At 49.7% G+C, this 14,040-nt stretch overlaps 1 protein-coding gene across 10 annotated transcripts in view; it reads left to right on the forward strand.

The window, feature by feature from the left end:
* Positions 1-14,040, forward strand: part of IQSEC1 (IQ motif and Sec7 domain ArfGEF 1) — a 337,559-nt gene that overhangs the window by 209,922 nt on the left and 113,597 nt on the right. Inside the window, exon 1 of one of the 10 annotated variants that reach the window (XM_084765770.1) lies at positions 2,073-2,164. The exons of the other annotated variants lie outside the window; for them this stretch is intronic. Coding sequence (XP_084621896.1) covers positions 2,088-2,164 — 77 coding nt within the window. The 5' untranslated portion in view covers positions 2,073-2,087. Of the gene's footprint in view, positions 1-2,072; positions 2,165-14,040 lie in introns of those variants that run through there. 10 annotated transcript variants of the gene reach the window in all.

Below are 14,040 nucleotides of genomic sequence, written 5' to 3' on the forward strand. Positions count from 1 at the left end.
CAGAAGGTCCTGCTCAGCTCTGAGAATGCTGGTGTAACCCTCCCCCTCCCCCAGCCACAGGCCAGTGCATGCAGTGGAACTTGCTCTGGCTCCTGCAGCCCAATAGCTCCAGGGACCCACTCTCTAGACCCACTTTCTCAGCCCAGCACTCCCAACAAGGGAGTCAGGGCCTAGGATCCTTGTTCTGAACCGAGTAACATAATTGATAGCATCTAATCCGGTAGCATAATTTGGTAGCACTGCTGGTGACTACCAAACATTTCTCCAGGCATTACCCAGTCATCTCTGGTTGAGAACCACTGTTCTAGATGCAAAGCTTGCTGGTGGCCTCAGGTGAAAACACCCTGCCAGGACAGGTGCCTTGCTTGGCTTTGTACAGGATGGATCTCCCCTAGGAGCCAGGCCTGTAGCTCAGGGTGCACAGAGCTCAGACTCTTCGAGCATCAGGTCTCTCCTGGCTGCTGGACCCGGAACTCGGTGTATACATCTTGACCACAGGATGTTCCCTGAGCCTCTGTTCCATCATCTGTAGGGAGAAAGTGACCTTCTTTGTAAAGATGTGAGTTGATACAGATTTGGAGCCTAAGGTGGCCAAGTGAGTGTGGCACTTAGGAAAGTCCCTTGGGTTCTGAGATTGTCCCAGTCGCCTTCTAAGGTCCTTATACTTCACCCTGCTGGTGGTGGAGCAGCTGCTGGTGCAGACATTGATTGAAAGATGTGGTCCCTCCTGGGGGGGGCGGGGTGCACTCCAAGCTGATAAAGGAAGCTGTGGGTCAGATATAAAGAGGCAGGCATCCAGGAGGAATCACACATGGCGACAAGGGAGGCGGTGCTGCTTTATTGAGACATCTATGAAAGGTAGGCATCTGAGAAGTGATGGGGGTAAGATCTGGTGGGAGGCATTCCTAGCAGAGAGAACCGCACGCTAGGCTAAAATGCTGCATCAAGAGGGAAAAGGGGGACAGCTAGGCTGCGTGTCTGGGTATCAGAGGAGTCAGACCACTGGCAGAGTCACGAACAGTTGCTTGGTAAGGAACACTGCCTTTATTCTGAGTGTAGCAGTGAGAGTGGGGGTGGGGGTGGGATCATGTTGGTGTCTGAACCAAAATGATGCATTAAGGTCCCTGGCTGGTATGTGAGGAATAGGCCACTGGGGTTGGTATAGAAACCAGCCAACCAGCTAAGGGGCAAGAAAGGAGACAAGACAGAGGGTGGATTCTGTTTCTGGGCTGTAGCTACCAGGCCTCATGGTCCACGGAGTCCTCCACTCAGCCTGGGAAACAATGCCTCTGTTTGGCCATGGCCCCCTCAACTCAGCCACTGCCCTCCCACCCTCCCTCATTAGCCACAGGAGTCTCTTCCAGCAGCCAATGAGCAGCTGTCATTGCGGTTCCATTTTAGATTTTATCAATGTGTTCCTGTCGCCTGGGCAACGGAGCTGGCGGCCTTGTCAGTCTTTTCTACTGCCTTTCAGAGCCCAGTTACCCCCACCACAAGCACCATGTGGCTACGTGGTGAGTTTTCAGTCTTGCAGGCCAGGCAGGGATTCCTCCACACGTAATTTATCTGGCAGCAGAGGCCACTATCTGTCTGTCACCTGGACCCCTCCCTCCCTGTTCCCCTCAGCCTGTCCTGTCCCTGCCATTCAGCCAAGGCAGGTGGGTGGACACTGGCTCGCCATCAGAACCCTGGCCTAGTTGGAAGAAGAGCTGGCAGAGAAGCTGCAGAAGCCACCGTACACAGGCTCCTCGGGAAGATGGGCAGGGGGTCCCCGCAGCTTAGCATAGCCAAGGATACCCTGGCTTGCTCTGGGGACCCCCACGGGAGCCCCCAGAAGCACTGGGCACAAGAGAAAGCAGCAGCGTGAGCCTACCCAGTGAGAGCGTGCACGCGGATGAGCTGCAGGCTTTTGTGCTTGCTGCTCTTTGTATTGGAAGCGCGCACTGTGTGAGCTGCACCAGGCAGGGCTGGGCCATGTGAGTGGGGGCCGTGGCAGGGACCAGCAGCCAGGCCTCCACCTCCCAGCAGCCCCTTGCTGTGTCTCTCTGGAGACACCACTGCAGTCCACTAGAGACTGGAAAGTGAAAATGCTCAAGTTCAAGGCCTTCTGCCTGGATTACTGGCAGTTCCTGTGCCTGCAGCCGTTGCATGGGGCCTATAAAAGGTAAGCAGACCCTTCTTTGCAGAGGACCTGGGCCTTGAGGGCATTGGGACCTAGAAAGTTTACCCCGAGTCTGTGCAGCTGCAAGACTGTCTTAGCTCAGCTCAGGGTCCCCGTCACTGGCCAGGAATGTTGGTGGCACTTATCACGGTCCACTCTGAAACTTGCCTTAACAACTTGGCTCCTTTCCCTCTAGCCTGCCACTAGAAAGGGTTCTGCAAAGGCATGGTTCTTTGACTTTGCTAAAGTACAGCACTGCAGCACAATTCTTGCTTCTGGGTCAGCCCAGGGAGCCGGTGAGGTGCTGAACAGGTCTGACTCCCAGGAAAGCAATGACAGGAGCCAGAAGCCCCTAGCCTGTAAACATAGTATTGGCTGACTCCACCACTGAGCACAGAGGGCACACTGGGGGATACCTGGCCTGGAGGTACTAAAGTTGAAGCATCTTCCCTCCAAGTGCCACCAGGGGCAGGTCATCACTTTTCCTCTTTGAGTGCCAGTTTCCCCATCAGCAGGGATTTGGACCTGACAACTGTAGTGAGCAGGACTTGAGTGTTGTCTTCTTATAGTGACAAGGACTGCAGAGGCTGCAAGCCTCTGTGTGTGTGTGTGTGTGTGTGTGTGTGTGTGTGTGTGTGTGTGTGTGTTTACAATGGCTGTGAGTATGTGTATAGGGGGATTGTAAGTCTTTGTGAATATCTGTGTAAAGTATATATAAAGCATTTAAATGTGCTTGTGTGCGTGTGTGTGGTCTCCATGCACACCTTCCTTGAGTCACTCATGCTGTGTCCTGCAGGAGGGTACCCTGTGGCCATGGAAGGGTCATCTGAATGGCTATAATTACAGACTTCGAGGAACAAACTATCTCATCTACTCTAGGGGGATTACTTTCTGATCTCACCCTGTGAAGTCCATGGCCATTAGTATGCACACAGTTCTGGGAAAGTGTGGGAGCTTTACTTTCACTCCCAGAGTGCTTTCTTGGAGGAGGGTACTGAGGGTCCCACAACCACCACAGAAAGGAAGTCTGCATACTTGGGTGAGTGCCAAGCAGTGAGGCCTTTCCTGCATCTGATTACTCTAGCCACATTAGCTCTAGGTGCCCATGCCAGGGCCTCAGCACACAGCACATGCAGCTGGAAAGACTTTTGTCTCTCAGGTTGTATGTGTAGCCCCTCCAGGGCTGAATGCCCTGTGTGCCCAGTACCACCTGTGCCTGATCCTCACCGTGTGTGTGTGTGTGTGTGTGTGTGTGTGTGTGTGTGTGTGTGTGTGTGTGTGTGTATGTAACATTATACTCTGTTGCTAATCTCAGCCAGAAAAATGTAGTAAAGCCCTTCATGAAAGGGAGTCAAGTGAGACACAAACACAGAGCTGTGGCCTATGGCCTGGGGATTAAAACTCAGGTCTCTCTGTTCTGAGGCAAACTTTCTCAGTTATCTTTAGCTTCAGGCCATGCAGATGCCAGGGCCCTGGGACAGGTAGAGAGGAAGGGGATCAGATCCTGTCAGCTATAGAAGGTATGTGGTCAGAGCTCTGACAGAGTAGAGGGTCTGGGCCTGAGTTGGGTTTCCAGAAGTGACCTCTTAGAGTGGGGGCCATGTCTGAGGGTTTATGCTGGGGGTCCCCAGCACAACACAGGACAGGCCTAAGGACTTTGAAAGAGCAGAGGGTCTTCAGGACATGACAAAAGCCACAGGGTATCATCAAGGATGGATGTTGTACTATAATCACTGGAGAGCCCATTAAGGATCTTGGGTGTGGCCAACCCAGGTTTACACTCAGGGCCACATGGTCCAAGAGCAAAAGACCAAGCCAACAGCAGCCCCTCCCACCCATCTGTGTGGCAGGCTCTTATTCCTCCAGGGCTCCCAGCCTGCCAAGGGAGACCCACTTACAACAGCTGCAAGAGTCTGCAACATGAGGGAGGCCTCCAGGAGGATCTGGGAAGGCTTAGTGTTGGCGATGACATCTGAACTGCACCTGGGGGTAGGCACTGGATTTGGTTGCCAGGACAGGGACAGCACCGGACTGGGAAGTACTTGTGTGTTTAGAGTAATCAAAGGTGAGGTGGGAGCACTGGGGAATTTCAGGGAAGGAGGTTATAAAGAAAGGCAGGATGGCCATTTCAACGCTTAGGCCCTGACACCTGCTCCATTGCAGGCACTGACTCTGAGCACCGACTCCATGTAGTGGGGAATGGGTACATCCCACTTTCTAGGTGAGAAAACTGAGGTATAGGGAGATAGATATACTGGGGCTGTAGTTGCAAGGCTGGTCAGTAGTACAGCCATAAGCTGCTTGCTGCTCACCGAGTGCTGGTGGCCATCACTTTGGTGACCACCATGCCCAGGGCAGGGGGTTAGTCCTCTCTCCTTCTACTGCTCACCACACCAGGATATGGTGTATCATTAAAATGGGCAGGAACTTTGGATGCAGCCAGCTCCTGCCTGGGCTGGAGCTTTGGGAAGTCGCCCTTTCATTCTCTGATGCTCTTTCTACTGGGGAGACTCTAAAGTGGCCAGGTCTGCTACAGCTACCTCTAAAAACTCTTTGGGGACTATGGAAAAGAGCATGAGAGTGCCGGAGGCTATGTACCTAGTGGGGCTTAGCAAGTAGCTGCGCAGCCCCAGGGGCTCTCCTCACAGAGGCTTTGAGCACAGCCGCTTGGCGGTTTGCCTGATGCCATATTTCCTTGTTTAAAACTGCGACCCAAAACTTAAAGAGTATGAAAAGGGTGTTGTGCAGACAATGCATAATTAACCACTTCTAAACACAGGGTGTGCCAGGCTCCCTTGAAGCTGTTAATTATTCTTCATTAGTGATCTTAAATTAATGTAGACTGATTCTGGAGCCCCGCCAGTGGCTGGGCCTGGTTGGAGTTTGTGACTTCTTTCAGCCAGAAACCATATCGCGCTGTTCAGGAATGCTTCTGCTGTCTGCTGCCGTGGGTAGGGAGTTACAGACCCTTCATCCATGATAAGAGAAGGACCTTCTCCTCCCAAGTCCTCTGGCTGGTCAGATCTGGGGCCACTGTTAATGAAATAAGCCAGATACAGGGAAAACAAAGGAAGAGCTTTCTGTCCCCCAGCTTCCACAGGATGGCCCTGTGCGTACTCTCAAGTCTCATCTTGCCTACACCCAGACCCCAACAGGACCTCAGGTCAGGAGCCTGCATTTCCAGGCACAGTTGGTAGCTTTGCTAAAACAAAAGATGAGTTTCCACATTTTAAACTTGAAATACAGAGCACTGTGCTCTGCTATTTGCTTTAAACGTTTTATCGTAAAGTATATTAACATAAAACTTGCTATTCCAAAGAAAAATAGGTGGCCTAGTGGCAGTGCACACCTTTAACCCCAGTACTCAGGAGGCAGAGGCAGGCATATCTCTGTAAGTTCAAGATCCACATAGTGAGTTCTAGGACATCCAGAGCTACTTGGTGAGACTCTGTCTCAAAAACAAACAAACAAACAAACAAACAGTTTTTATTATTTCATCATGAACTGGGCTCAAAACACCATCCTGCCTTAGCCTTCAAGTGCTAGGACTATAGATGTGCATCACTGTAAATGCCGCCATGATAATCAATTCACTGTGCCCTGTGGAGCACATTCACACTTGTGCAGCCATCCCCTCCCCCATCTCTAGAATGTTCCCAGTTTCCCAAATCAAAACTCTGTCCCCATTAAACGCTGATCCCCATCCCCTCCCATGGCCCCATAGTGCTACTTTCTATTATTGGGCAACCCCCCTACACACTGTTTTGAGGGTTTCCATTGCTATGAAGAGACATCATGACCAAAGCAACTCTTATAAAGGACATTTAAACTGGGGCTGGCTTACAGTTTCAGAGGTTTAGTCCATTATCAGCATGGCAGAAAGCATGGCAGTGTCCAGGCAGGCATGGTGCTGGATGAGCCAAGAGTTGTACATCTTAATCTGAAGACAGCCAGGAGGAGACTAGAGTTCCACACTAGGCGGAACCTGAACATAGGAGACCTCAAAGCCACACACCCTCCCCACCCCCCAACCCCGCAATGATACACTTCCTTTAACAAGGCCACAACTCCTAAGCATTCAAACACATGAATCTGTGGGGGCCATATCTACTCAAACCACCACACCCACCCACGTTTTTATCCTTGAGAGGCTTCTTTTTTATATATATATAAATTACTCCACATTTTTTTAAATACATTTTTATTAATTTATACATATTACATCTCAGTTGTTAGCCCATCCCATGTATCCTCCCATTCCTCCCTTCCTCCCACTTCCCCCCTACTCCCCTCCCCTCCCCTAAGTCTGTGTCTGAGGGGGACCTCCTCCCCCTGAATATGCTCATACGGTATCAAGTCTCTCCTTGGTGACCTATTATCTTTCCTCTGAGTGCCAACAGGCATCTCCGTCCAAGGGAGATGTTCAAATATGGGGCACCAGAGTTTGTGTGAAAGTTAGATCTCCTTCTCCACTCAACGGGACATATGCTCAACCATGTTCATAGCTGCCTTATTCATAATAGCCAGAACTTGGAAACAACCTACGTGTCCCTCTATAGAAGAATGGATAAAGAAACTGTGGTACATTTACACTATGGAATACTACTCAGCTATTAAAAACAAGGAATTTCCAAAATTTGTGGACAAATGGATTGAACTAGAAATTGTCATAATGAGTGAGTTCACACAGAAGCAAAAAGAGCTAAATGGTATATACTCACTTATATCGAGACACTAGTCCAAGGTGTACGTCCCCATGAAAAACTGTACCTACCAGAATAGTGGGTAAGAGGGGAGGACATCCTATTGAAACTTTAGGTGTGAGAAGCCTGGGAGAAAGAGGAAATGGAAGGATCCAGTGGGTCCTGGAAAACTACAGGCGAGTCTGGGCCCTGGGGTCCTCCGCAAACTGTGGCAACAGCCAAGGAAAAAATAGGCAGTAAAAACCTTGAACCCCTACCTTGAGAGGCTTCTTATTCCATTCGTTATACTGTCTTCAAGGCCTTTCTACAGTCTAAAATATGCAACTGCTGCCTTCCTTTCTAACGCTGAATCTACTGGACGTCTCCACCCTGTTTGCTTCTATCTCCTGCGAAATTCACTCTTAGTTATGAGGCATGGGGGCAAATGCAAGTCCCAGGACTTGGGAGGTAGAGGCAGAGGCAGAGGAGTATCTGTAAGTTCAAAGCCAGCCAGGGCTATATAGGGAGGCTTTGTGTTAAAAAAATAAATAAAATTGCAACTTGTTTTTGCATTCAGTATTTTGAGGGTTTGTTTATTCAATAGCAGAGAGAAAATTCCTTGTGTGCACTAGGCAAGTGTTGTTCTACCACTGAGTTCTAACCCCAACCCATTCATTCAACAAAATAGCTGCACATTTAAAGTTATAGTCAGGGCAGTGATTCACTCTTGCTTGTGCTTCCTAGCTCTTGAGCTGTGGCATTCCTGCGCATGTATGCTGGGTGTGTGAGTGAGAGCCTTCAACTTTGCTGGGCTTAGCAAGGTCACTTTCTAAAGCGGTTGTGGCGGCATGTGGGTGAGCGTTAGCTCCACATTCTTGCTAAGCTGGGTATTAAAAGCCTCGTGATGTTTTTATTGTAAAAGTTAAGAGGAAGAGTGAGATGAAAAGTGTGTCAACGGTGTGGAATTGCCTCAGGGGCTCTCAGCATTCAGCAGAGTGGTGTAATGTCACTCGCTTAAGCTTCTGCTGTGGGATTCCAGTTCCCTAGGAGAGGGACCTCAAGGGCCCCCCTCCCTGTTACATGCTGATCTTGTAGCCTCTCCTCTAAACACACTGGTTAGGGGGACGAACTCACAGCATACCAATTGTCCACTTACTTCCTGAAGGCTGGCTTCACAAGACAGAACACTAAGGTGTAAGGTTGCTCCCCAAACTATGGTCACCATATAGGGCTCAGAGGCTCCTGGGGCATGGCTGAAAAGGGGCTTGACAGGGCCTTAAGGGAACACAAGCACTTCCAGCTCACCAGGTCTCAGCGCTTGGCTCCCACTATCCAACCCAAGGGCCCCTGCGGCTCATGGTAATCCGTCATGATAAGAACTCTCCCTGGCACTGAGATGTAGGTGTTATGTGTTGGTGCTACTTGAATGAATGACCGCTTGTCTAGTAAATACTGCTGGGTTGGACTTGTGGCTCGGTGGCAGAGAGCTTGCTTAGCATGCCCAAGGCCAAGATTCCATCCCCACAACTGCATGGCAGATGGGTGGGTGGGGACCACAAAGTGGTGGTTGCTGCTCTTCTGGAGGACCTGAGTTAGGGGGCTGGAGAGATGGCTCAGAGGTTAAGGGCACTGACCGCTCCTCCAGAGGTCCTGAGTTCCATTCCCGACAACCACATGGTAGCTCACAGCCATCTAGAATCTGATCTGATGCCCTCTTCTGGCCCGCATGTGTACATGCAGGTAGAGCACTGTATACATAGTAAATAAATAAATCTTTTTTTAAAAAGAGGGCCTAAGTTAGGTGCCAAGCACCCATGTTGGGAGGCTTACAATAGCTGTTAACTCTAGCTCCAAGTGATCTAACACCCTCCTTTGGACTCCACAGACAACAGAACACGCACACATGCGGGGTGGGGGAGGGGGAGAAGAAGGAGAAGGAAGAAGAGGAGAGGAACGGAGGGAGAGAGTTCTTATTGCTTTGAAGAGACATAAAGACCAAGGCAACTTATAAAGGAAAGCATTTAACTGGGGGTTTACTTACAGTTTCAGAGGGTGAGCCCATGGCCATGATGGCCAGGAGCAAGGCAGCAGGCAGGCATGGCACGGGAACAGTAGCTGAGAGCTTACATCTTATCTTTTAACTGGAGGCAGAGACAGGGCCTAGTGTGGGCTTTTGAAACCTCAATACCCACCCTCAGTTGCATACTTTCTCCACCAAGGCCACACCCCCTAGTCCTTCCCCAAACAGTTCCACCAATAGAGAGCAAGCATTCAAGTGTATGAGCATATGGAAGCCGTTCTCATTCATACTACAATACACACACAGAGACAGATGCACACACACGAGCTCGTGCATATTCCCCCCCCCCCTCTCAAAAACTTACAAAAAAGAAAGAAAAGAAAGCCTAGCAGTGGTGGCGCATGCCTTTAATCCCAGCACTCAGGAGGCAGAGGCAAGCGGATCGCTGTGAGTTCAAGGCCGGCCTGGTCTACAAAGCGAGTCCAGGACAGCCGAGGCTACACAGAGAAACCCTGTCTCAAAAAACAAAAAACAAAAAACAAAAAAACAAAAAAAAAAAAAAGAAAGAAAGAAAGAAAAAGAAAAGAAAGAAAGAAAGTGGGCACTTAGGCACATGCCTGTAATCCCAGCACTTGGGTGGGAAGGCAGAGACAGGCAGATTGCTGTGAGTTCGAAGCCAGCGTGGTCCACTAAGCGAGTCCAGAACAGCCAAAGCTACACAGAGAAACCTTGTCTCAAAAAGAGCAATAAGTATATTTAAAAGAAAAGAAAGACAGACAGATAATTGCGGTCCCCATATTTCAGACCCGAAAGAAGATTGAGTCTAGAGAGACTAAATTACTTCCCTGATGTTACAGAGGTGTCGTACAATCAGCTTGCCCAGGCTAGGCTGCTTTAGTCGTTATCCATACTGATTAAACTCCCTGGATCTCTGTAATATTGCCGTTGCTGTTACTACATAGCAAATGAATGCAGAGCCTAGTAGTTTAAACCAACAGTTCTTGTCTTTTGAGCAGGGACTGTTTTATGTACTGTCCCCTGGGGCGTCTTGAGGCCTGTGGTTGGATTCCTAGAAGCACCCCATACCCCATACCTACCCCATCTTGCCTATTTGGTTCTCTCCTCGTAATCCAGGCTTCCTCACACCTTAATGCAGCAGTTCTCAACCCGTGGGTCCCAACCCCTTTGGCAAACCCCATCTTCAAAAATATTTATGCTATGATTCATAACAGTAGCAAAATTACAGTTATGAAGTAGCGATGAGAATTTTATGGCTGGAGGTCATGACAACATGACGATCTGTATTAAAGAGCAGCAGCATTAGAAAGGTTGAGTAATGCTGCATGAGAAAGTAGTACAAAGGGGCGACTGAGAGGAACAGCCCAGTAGAATCTTTGTCACTTTGTGTGTCCAGACTTTAGAAGACACCTGTGTCACATTGCACTGTCACAAAGTCCTCCCCACTGGCCTGGTGCATGGCGGTGGGCATTTTTGGAAACAGAGTTATCCATGTTGATTGCAGCAAGTCACTTTCTTACCGTGATGTTCAGGTCCCTGAGCTGAAATGAGCTTAGGAAGGTTGCTGATGCGGAGAAAGGGAAAAGGTACTGGAAACCCAGTTGGTCCTATGCAAGTGCAGGTGCTCTTATCAATGAAGTTCTAAGTTCAGACCAAGGTGATTATTGAGGAGAGAAATCACTTCCTCCAAGAGAGGGAAGGAGCTGAGTTATACTGTGGAGCTGGGAGAGGGCTAACCAGGCTCACAAGGAAAGGCAGTGTGCCCTGGGGAAGGATTTAAGAAGAAGAGTGTGAACAGGACACTTGTTAAGGGCTGTGGAGAATGCCCAAAGGCACCAGTCATGGTGACCCACACCTTTAATCCCAGCTCCGGGAGGCAGAAACAGGTGGATCTCTGAGTTTGAGGCCAGCCTGATCTATAGAGCAAGTTTCAGGACAGCCAGGGCTGTCCAGAGAAACTCTCTCAAAAAAGAGAAAGAAAAGGAAAGAAGGAAGGAAGGAAGGGAAGGAAAAAGAAAGGCTACAGGCAAGGGAACAGAGGATTATGGAGGCCCTTGGGAGTTCAGGGACTCCACAGGAAGTTAGGAAAGTAGAGCCAGGGTAGGGAAACTTCACTCTGGATGGTCAAGTGCAGCCTCACAGCACTGAACAAGACCTGCACAGCTGTGTTCCTTCACTTGGGTGGTTAAGTCTTAGGGCAGTTTGATTATTGGTGTTCAGGCAGTGTCCCACGACTTCACACACAGGAACAGAAGCAGGAAGAAGCCTCCATGAGTGACAGCCTTCTGGTTTCATGCCATATCCCTGCTCTATGTGGGGGATATAGAGTCTGCTCACTAGGGCTGAAGAGGGGCTCCTCAGAGGGAGTCTGCTGCAGGGCAGTGTCAAGTGCTTTGGGCTCTTGCCAGCTGCCCTCTCACTTGAGGGACTTTGGCTAGTTGTCTGGCCAGTATGTGTCAGAGGCAGGGGAGTGGGCAAGTGGGAAATCCAGCCGAGGGTCAGTTTGACTGAACTGCCAGGGTCTGGGAAAAGCTGATGCAGGCACCGCTCCAGCCTAATGAGGGAATACAAGAGAGGCAAAGGACAGAGAGGGGAACCCACATCCTCTGGGGACACAAGGATCTCCTGGCCTCGCTAGTCTTACCAGCTTACCCAGTTATACATGGAACCAGCCCCTGGGGTGAGGCACTGTAGTCCAGTCCAGGCTCTGGCAGTGTACTCTGGGTTGGCAATTTCCCTGTGGTGGTGAGGTGGAAAGGTGGTATTGAATTCAGGGAGATCTGATGCATGGGGGCATTGTTGCTGGCCAAGAACTCACTGAGTTACCACAAGAGACGCTTGGTGCCTTTGGCCACTGCCAAATTGAGCAGAGGGAAGACCATGCTAGCCCAGATACCCAGCTGGTGCAGAGAAGGAGGACCCTTCCCCTCCTGGGGCCTGCTCTGTGCTGAATTATCATCCTCCTAACTTCTCATATCGGAAGCATAACCCCAGCTCCTTCAAAATGTGACCTGGTTTGGAAATCAAGTCTTTAGAGAGTTAAAGTAAGAAGGGGGTCGGGCGGTGGTGGCACACAGCTTTAATCTTAGCACTTGGAGGCAGAGGCAGGTGATTGCTATGAGTTCAAGGCCAGCCTCGTCTACAAAGTGAGTCCAGGACAGCCAATGCTACACAGAGAAACCCTGTCTCAAAAAAAAAGGGGGGGGGAGGGTGATTAGAATGGGCCCTAGTCCATCTCCCTATAGGAGGAAACATGGCACAGATGCACACAGGGAACACTGCTGTGAGGGTTGGCTGCAGCCACTGCAATGGGCCACAGGTGCCAGGAGTTTACATTAGAAGTATTTGGACACCCCTTCAAGGACACACTACATGAAGTTAGTATCTGATCTGTGGGACAAAAAAAGCAGGTGGCCTTTCTTATTCGGTGGCCTCACCTTGTCCGTTGAAGGCCTGAATAGAGAAAGCTCAGTAAAGGGGACTCTTGCCTGCCTACCCATCAGCTGGGATGTCATCATTTTCCTGTCTGACATGCTGACTGAAACATGGACTCTGGGGCCTGCACTTGTTGGCTTTGTAATCCTGTGAGTAGGTCAGTGGATGGATGGATGGATGGGTCTATTAGATAGATAGATAGATAGATAGATAGATAGATAGGCAGATAGATTCATACATACATACATATATACACATATAAAAATACAGACATATACAGTACATATGCATATAAATAATAATGATGCTATACACAAAGCAGGCAGAAAGGTTCCAGGGGAAAAAAAACAAAACAAAACAGCCCCACTGGCACCTTGATTTGAATTCTATAGAACTCAGGAAAGGGGCTTTTTTCATGTCAACCTCCAGGCTGTACTAGATCAGGATCATTATGAAAAACAGAGCCATGCCTCTTAGACTCCTGGCTGAGGGGCCACAGCCAGCACCCACCTCATGGCAGACAGCAGCAGGGCAAGGAAAAGTGAGAATGGAGCTCATCTTTTTCTCAGGCGTACACTCCCAATATACTCACCCTGTCCCCACAATGATAACAGTGTTGCTCCATTGAGAGGCCAGGCCTGCAGGAGGCATCACTTCTCCCAGACCCAAACACTATTGCTCTAGGGATGGGACATGAACTTGGGAAACACATTCAAACCATAGCTCAGTCCTTCTAAACCGGTCCTGGGCTTACATCTGACTCCGTGAAGTGGGCATGAGGCCCCATCTCCAGCATATCCTGAGGCTGTGGAGCACAGGGCACGTGTACAGACCCAGTCACTGCAGACTCCACGTGCCCTGTGTGTAGAGGCATTAGGGACGTGGTAGAACATTCACCCAAACATGGAATTTAGGGGGATGCCAAAATACCCAGCCACGAAGTAAACAACACCATGGCCTGAAGCAAGCACAGGCTGTGGCTTGTCTCACCACCCTATCATTGTGTAATGGGAACAGTTGAAGAGGCCACAGTGTGCAGGCCTGAGGCCCTCGTGTGCCTGCAGGGCTGGCTTCTGAGGGGTGCTAGTGACATGTGAGCAAATCCATCCTGTAGGCTATACAGAGCTTCATGAACTCAGTTCCCTTGGCTTAGAGCATGAGAGGCATCTTGGTGAGTGGTGTGTAGGGAGGGGTATGTAGTACATAGGGGTATGTGGTGCCTAAGTATGCACAGTATAGAGGAATGTATAGGACAGAGAGATGTAGTACCACAGTACTTGGTCTATAGGTGTATGCAGAGATGCATATTTTCCTTATGTCTAAGGCTCCAGTGTGGCCTCACCTCATGTTCTGGCTGGCCCTAAGCTGACCCATATGTCCTGCCTGCAGGACCAAAATGACAGGCCACAAATAGGGCCCATGCCCATAGGATCAGCTGACTGTTCTCCTTGGAAGGCCACTCTGGAAATGCATAGTACCCTTCATGTTTGTGTGCTTGATAGATGAGTCAGGAGTGGGGGCAGAAACACTAGGTCAGTCAGCAGCTCTTCTGAGATCTGAAGAGGAGCTGGCCTCCTTGAATCAGTACAGATGTCCTGCTGTGAGTATGTCCTAGCATGCCCTTGCTTTATGAAAGACACTCTACAACAAGAGGGTCTTGGAGAGAGAGAGAGAGAGAGAGAGAGAGAGAGTGTATGTGTGTGTGTAGTGGTGGTGGTGGTGGT

The sequence above is a fragment of the Acomys minous genome, assembly GCF_964271855.1.
Source record: "Acomys minous genome assembly, chromosome: 17".
Taxonomy (NCBI): Eukaryota; Metazoa; Chordata; class Mammalia; order Rodentia; family Muridae; genus Acomys; species Acomys minous.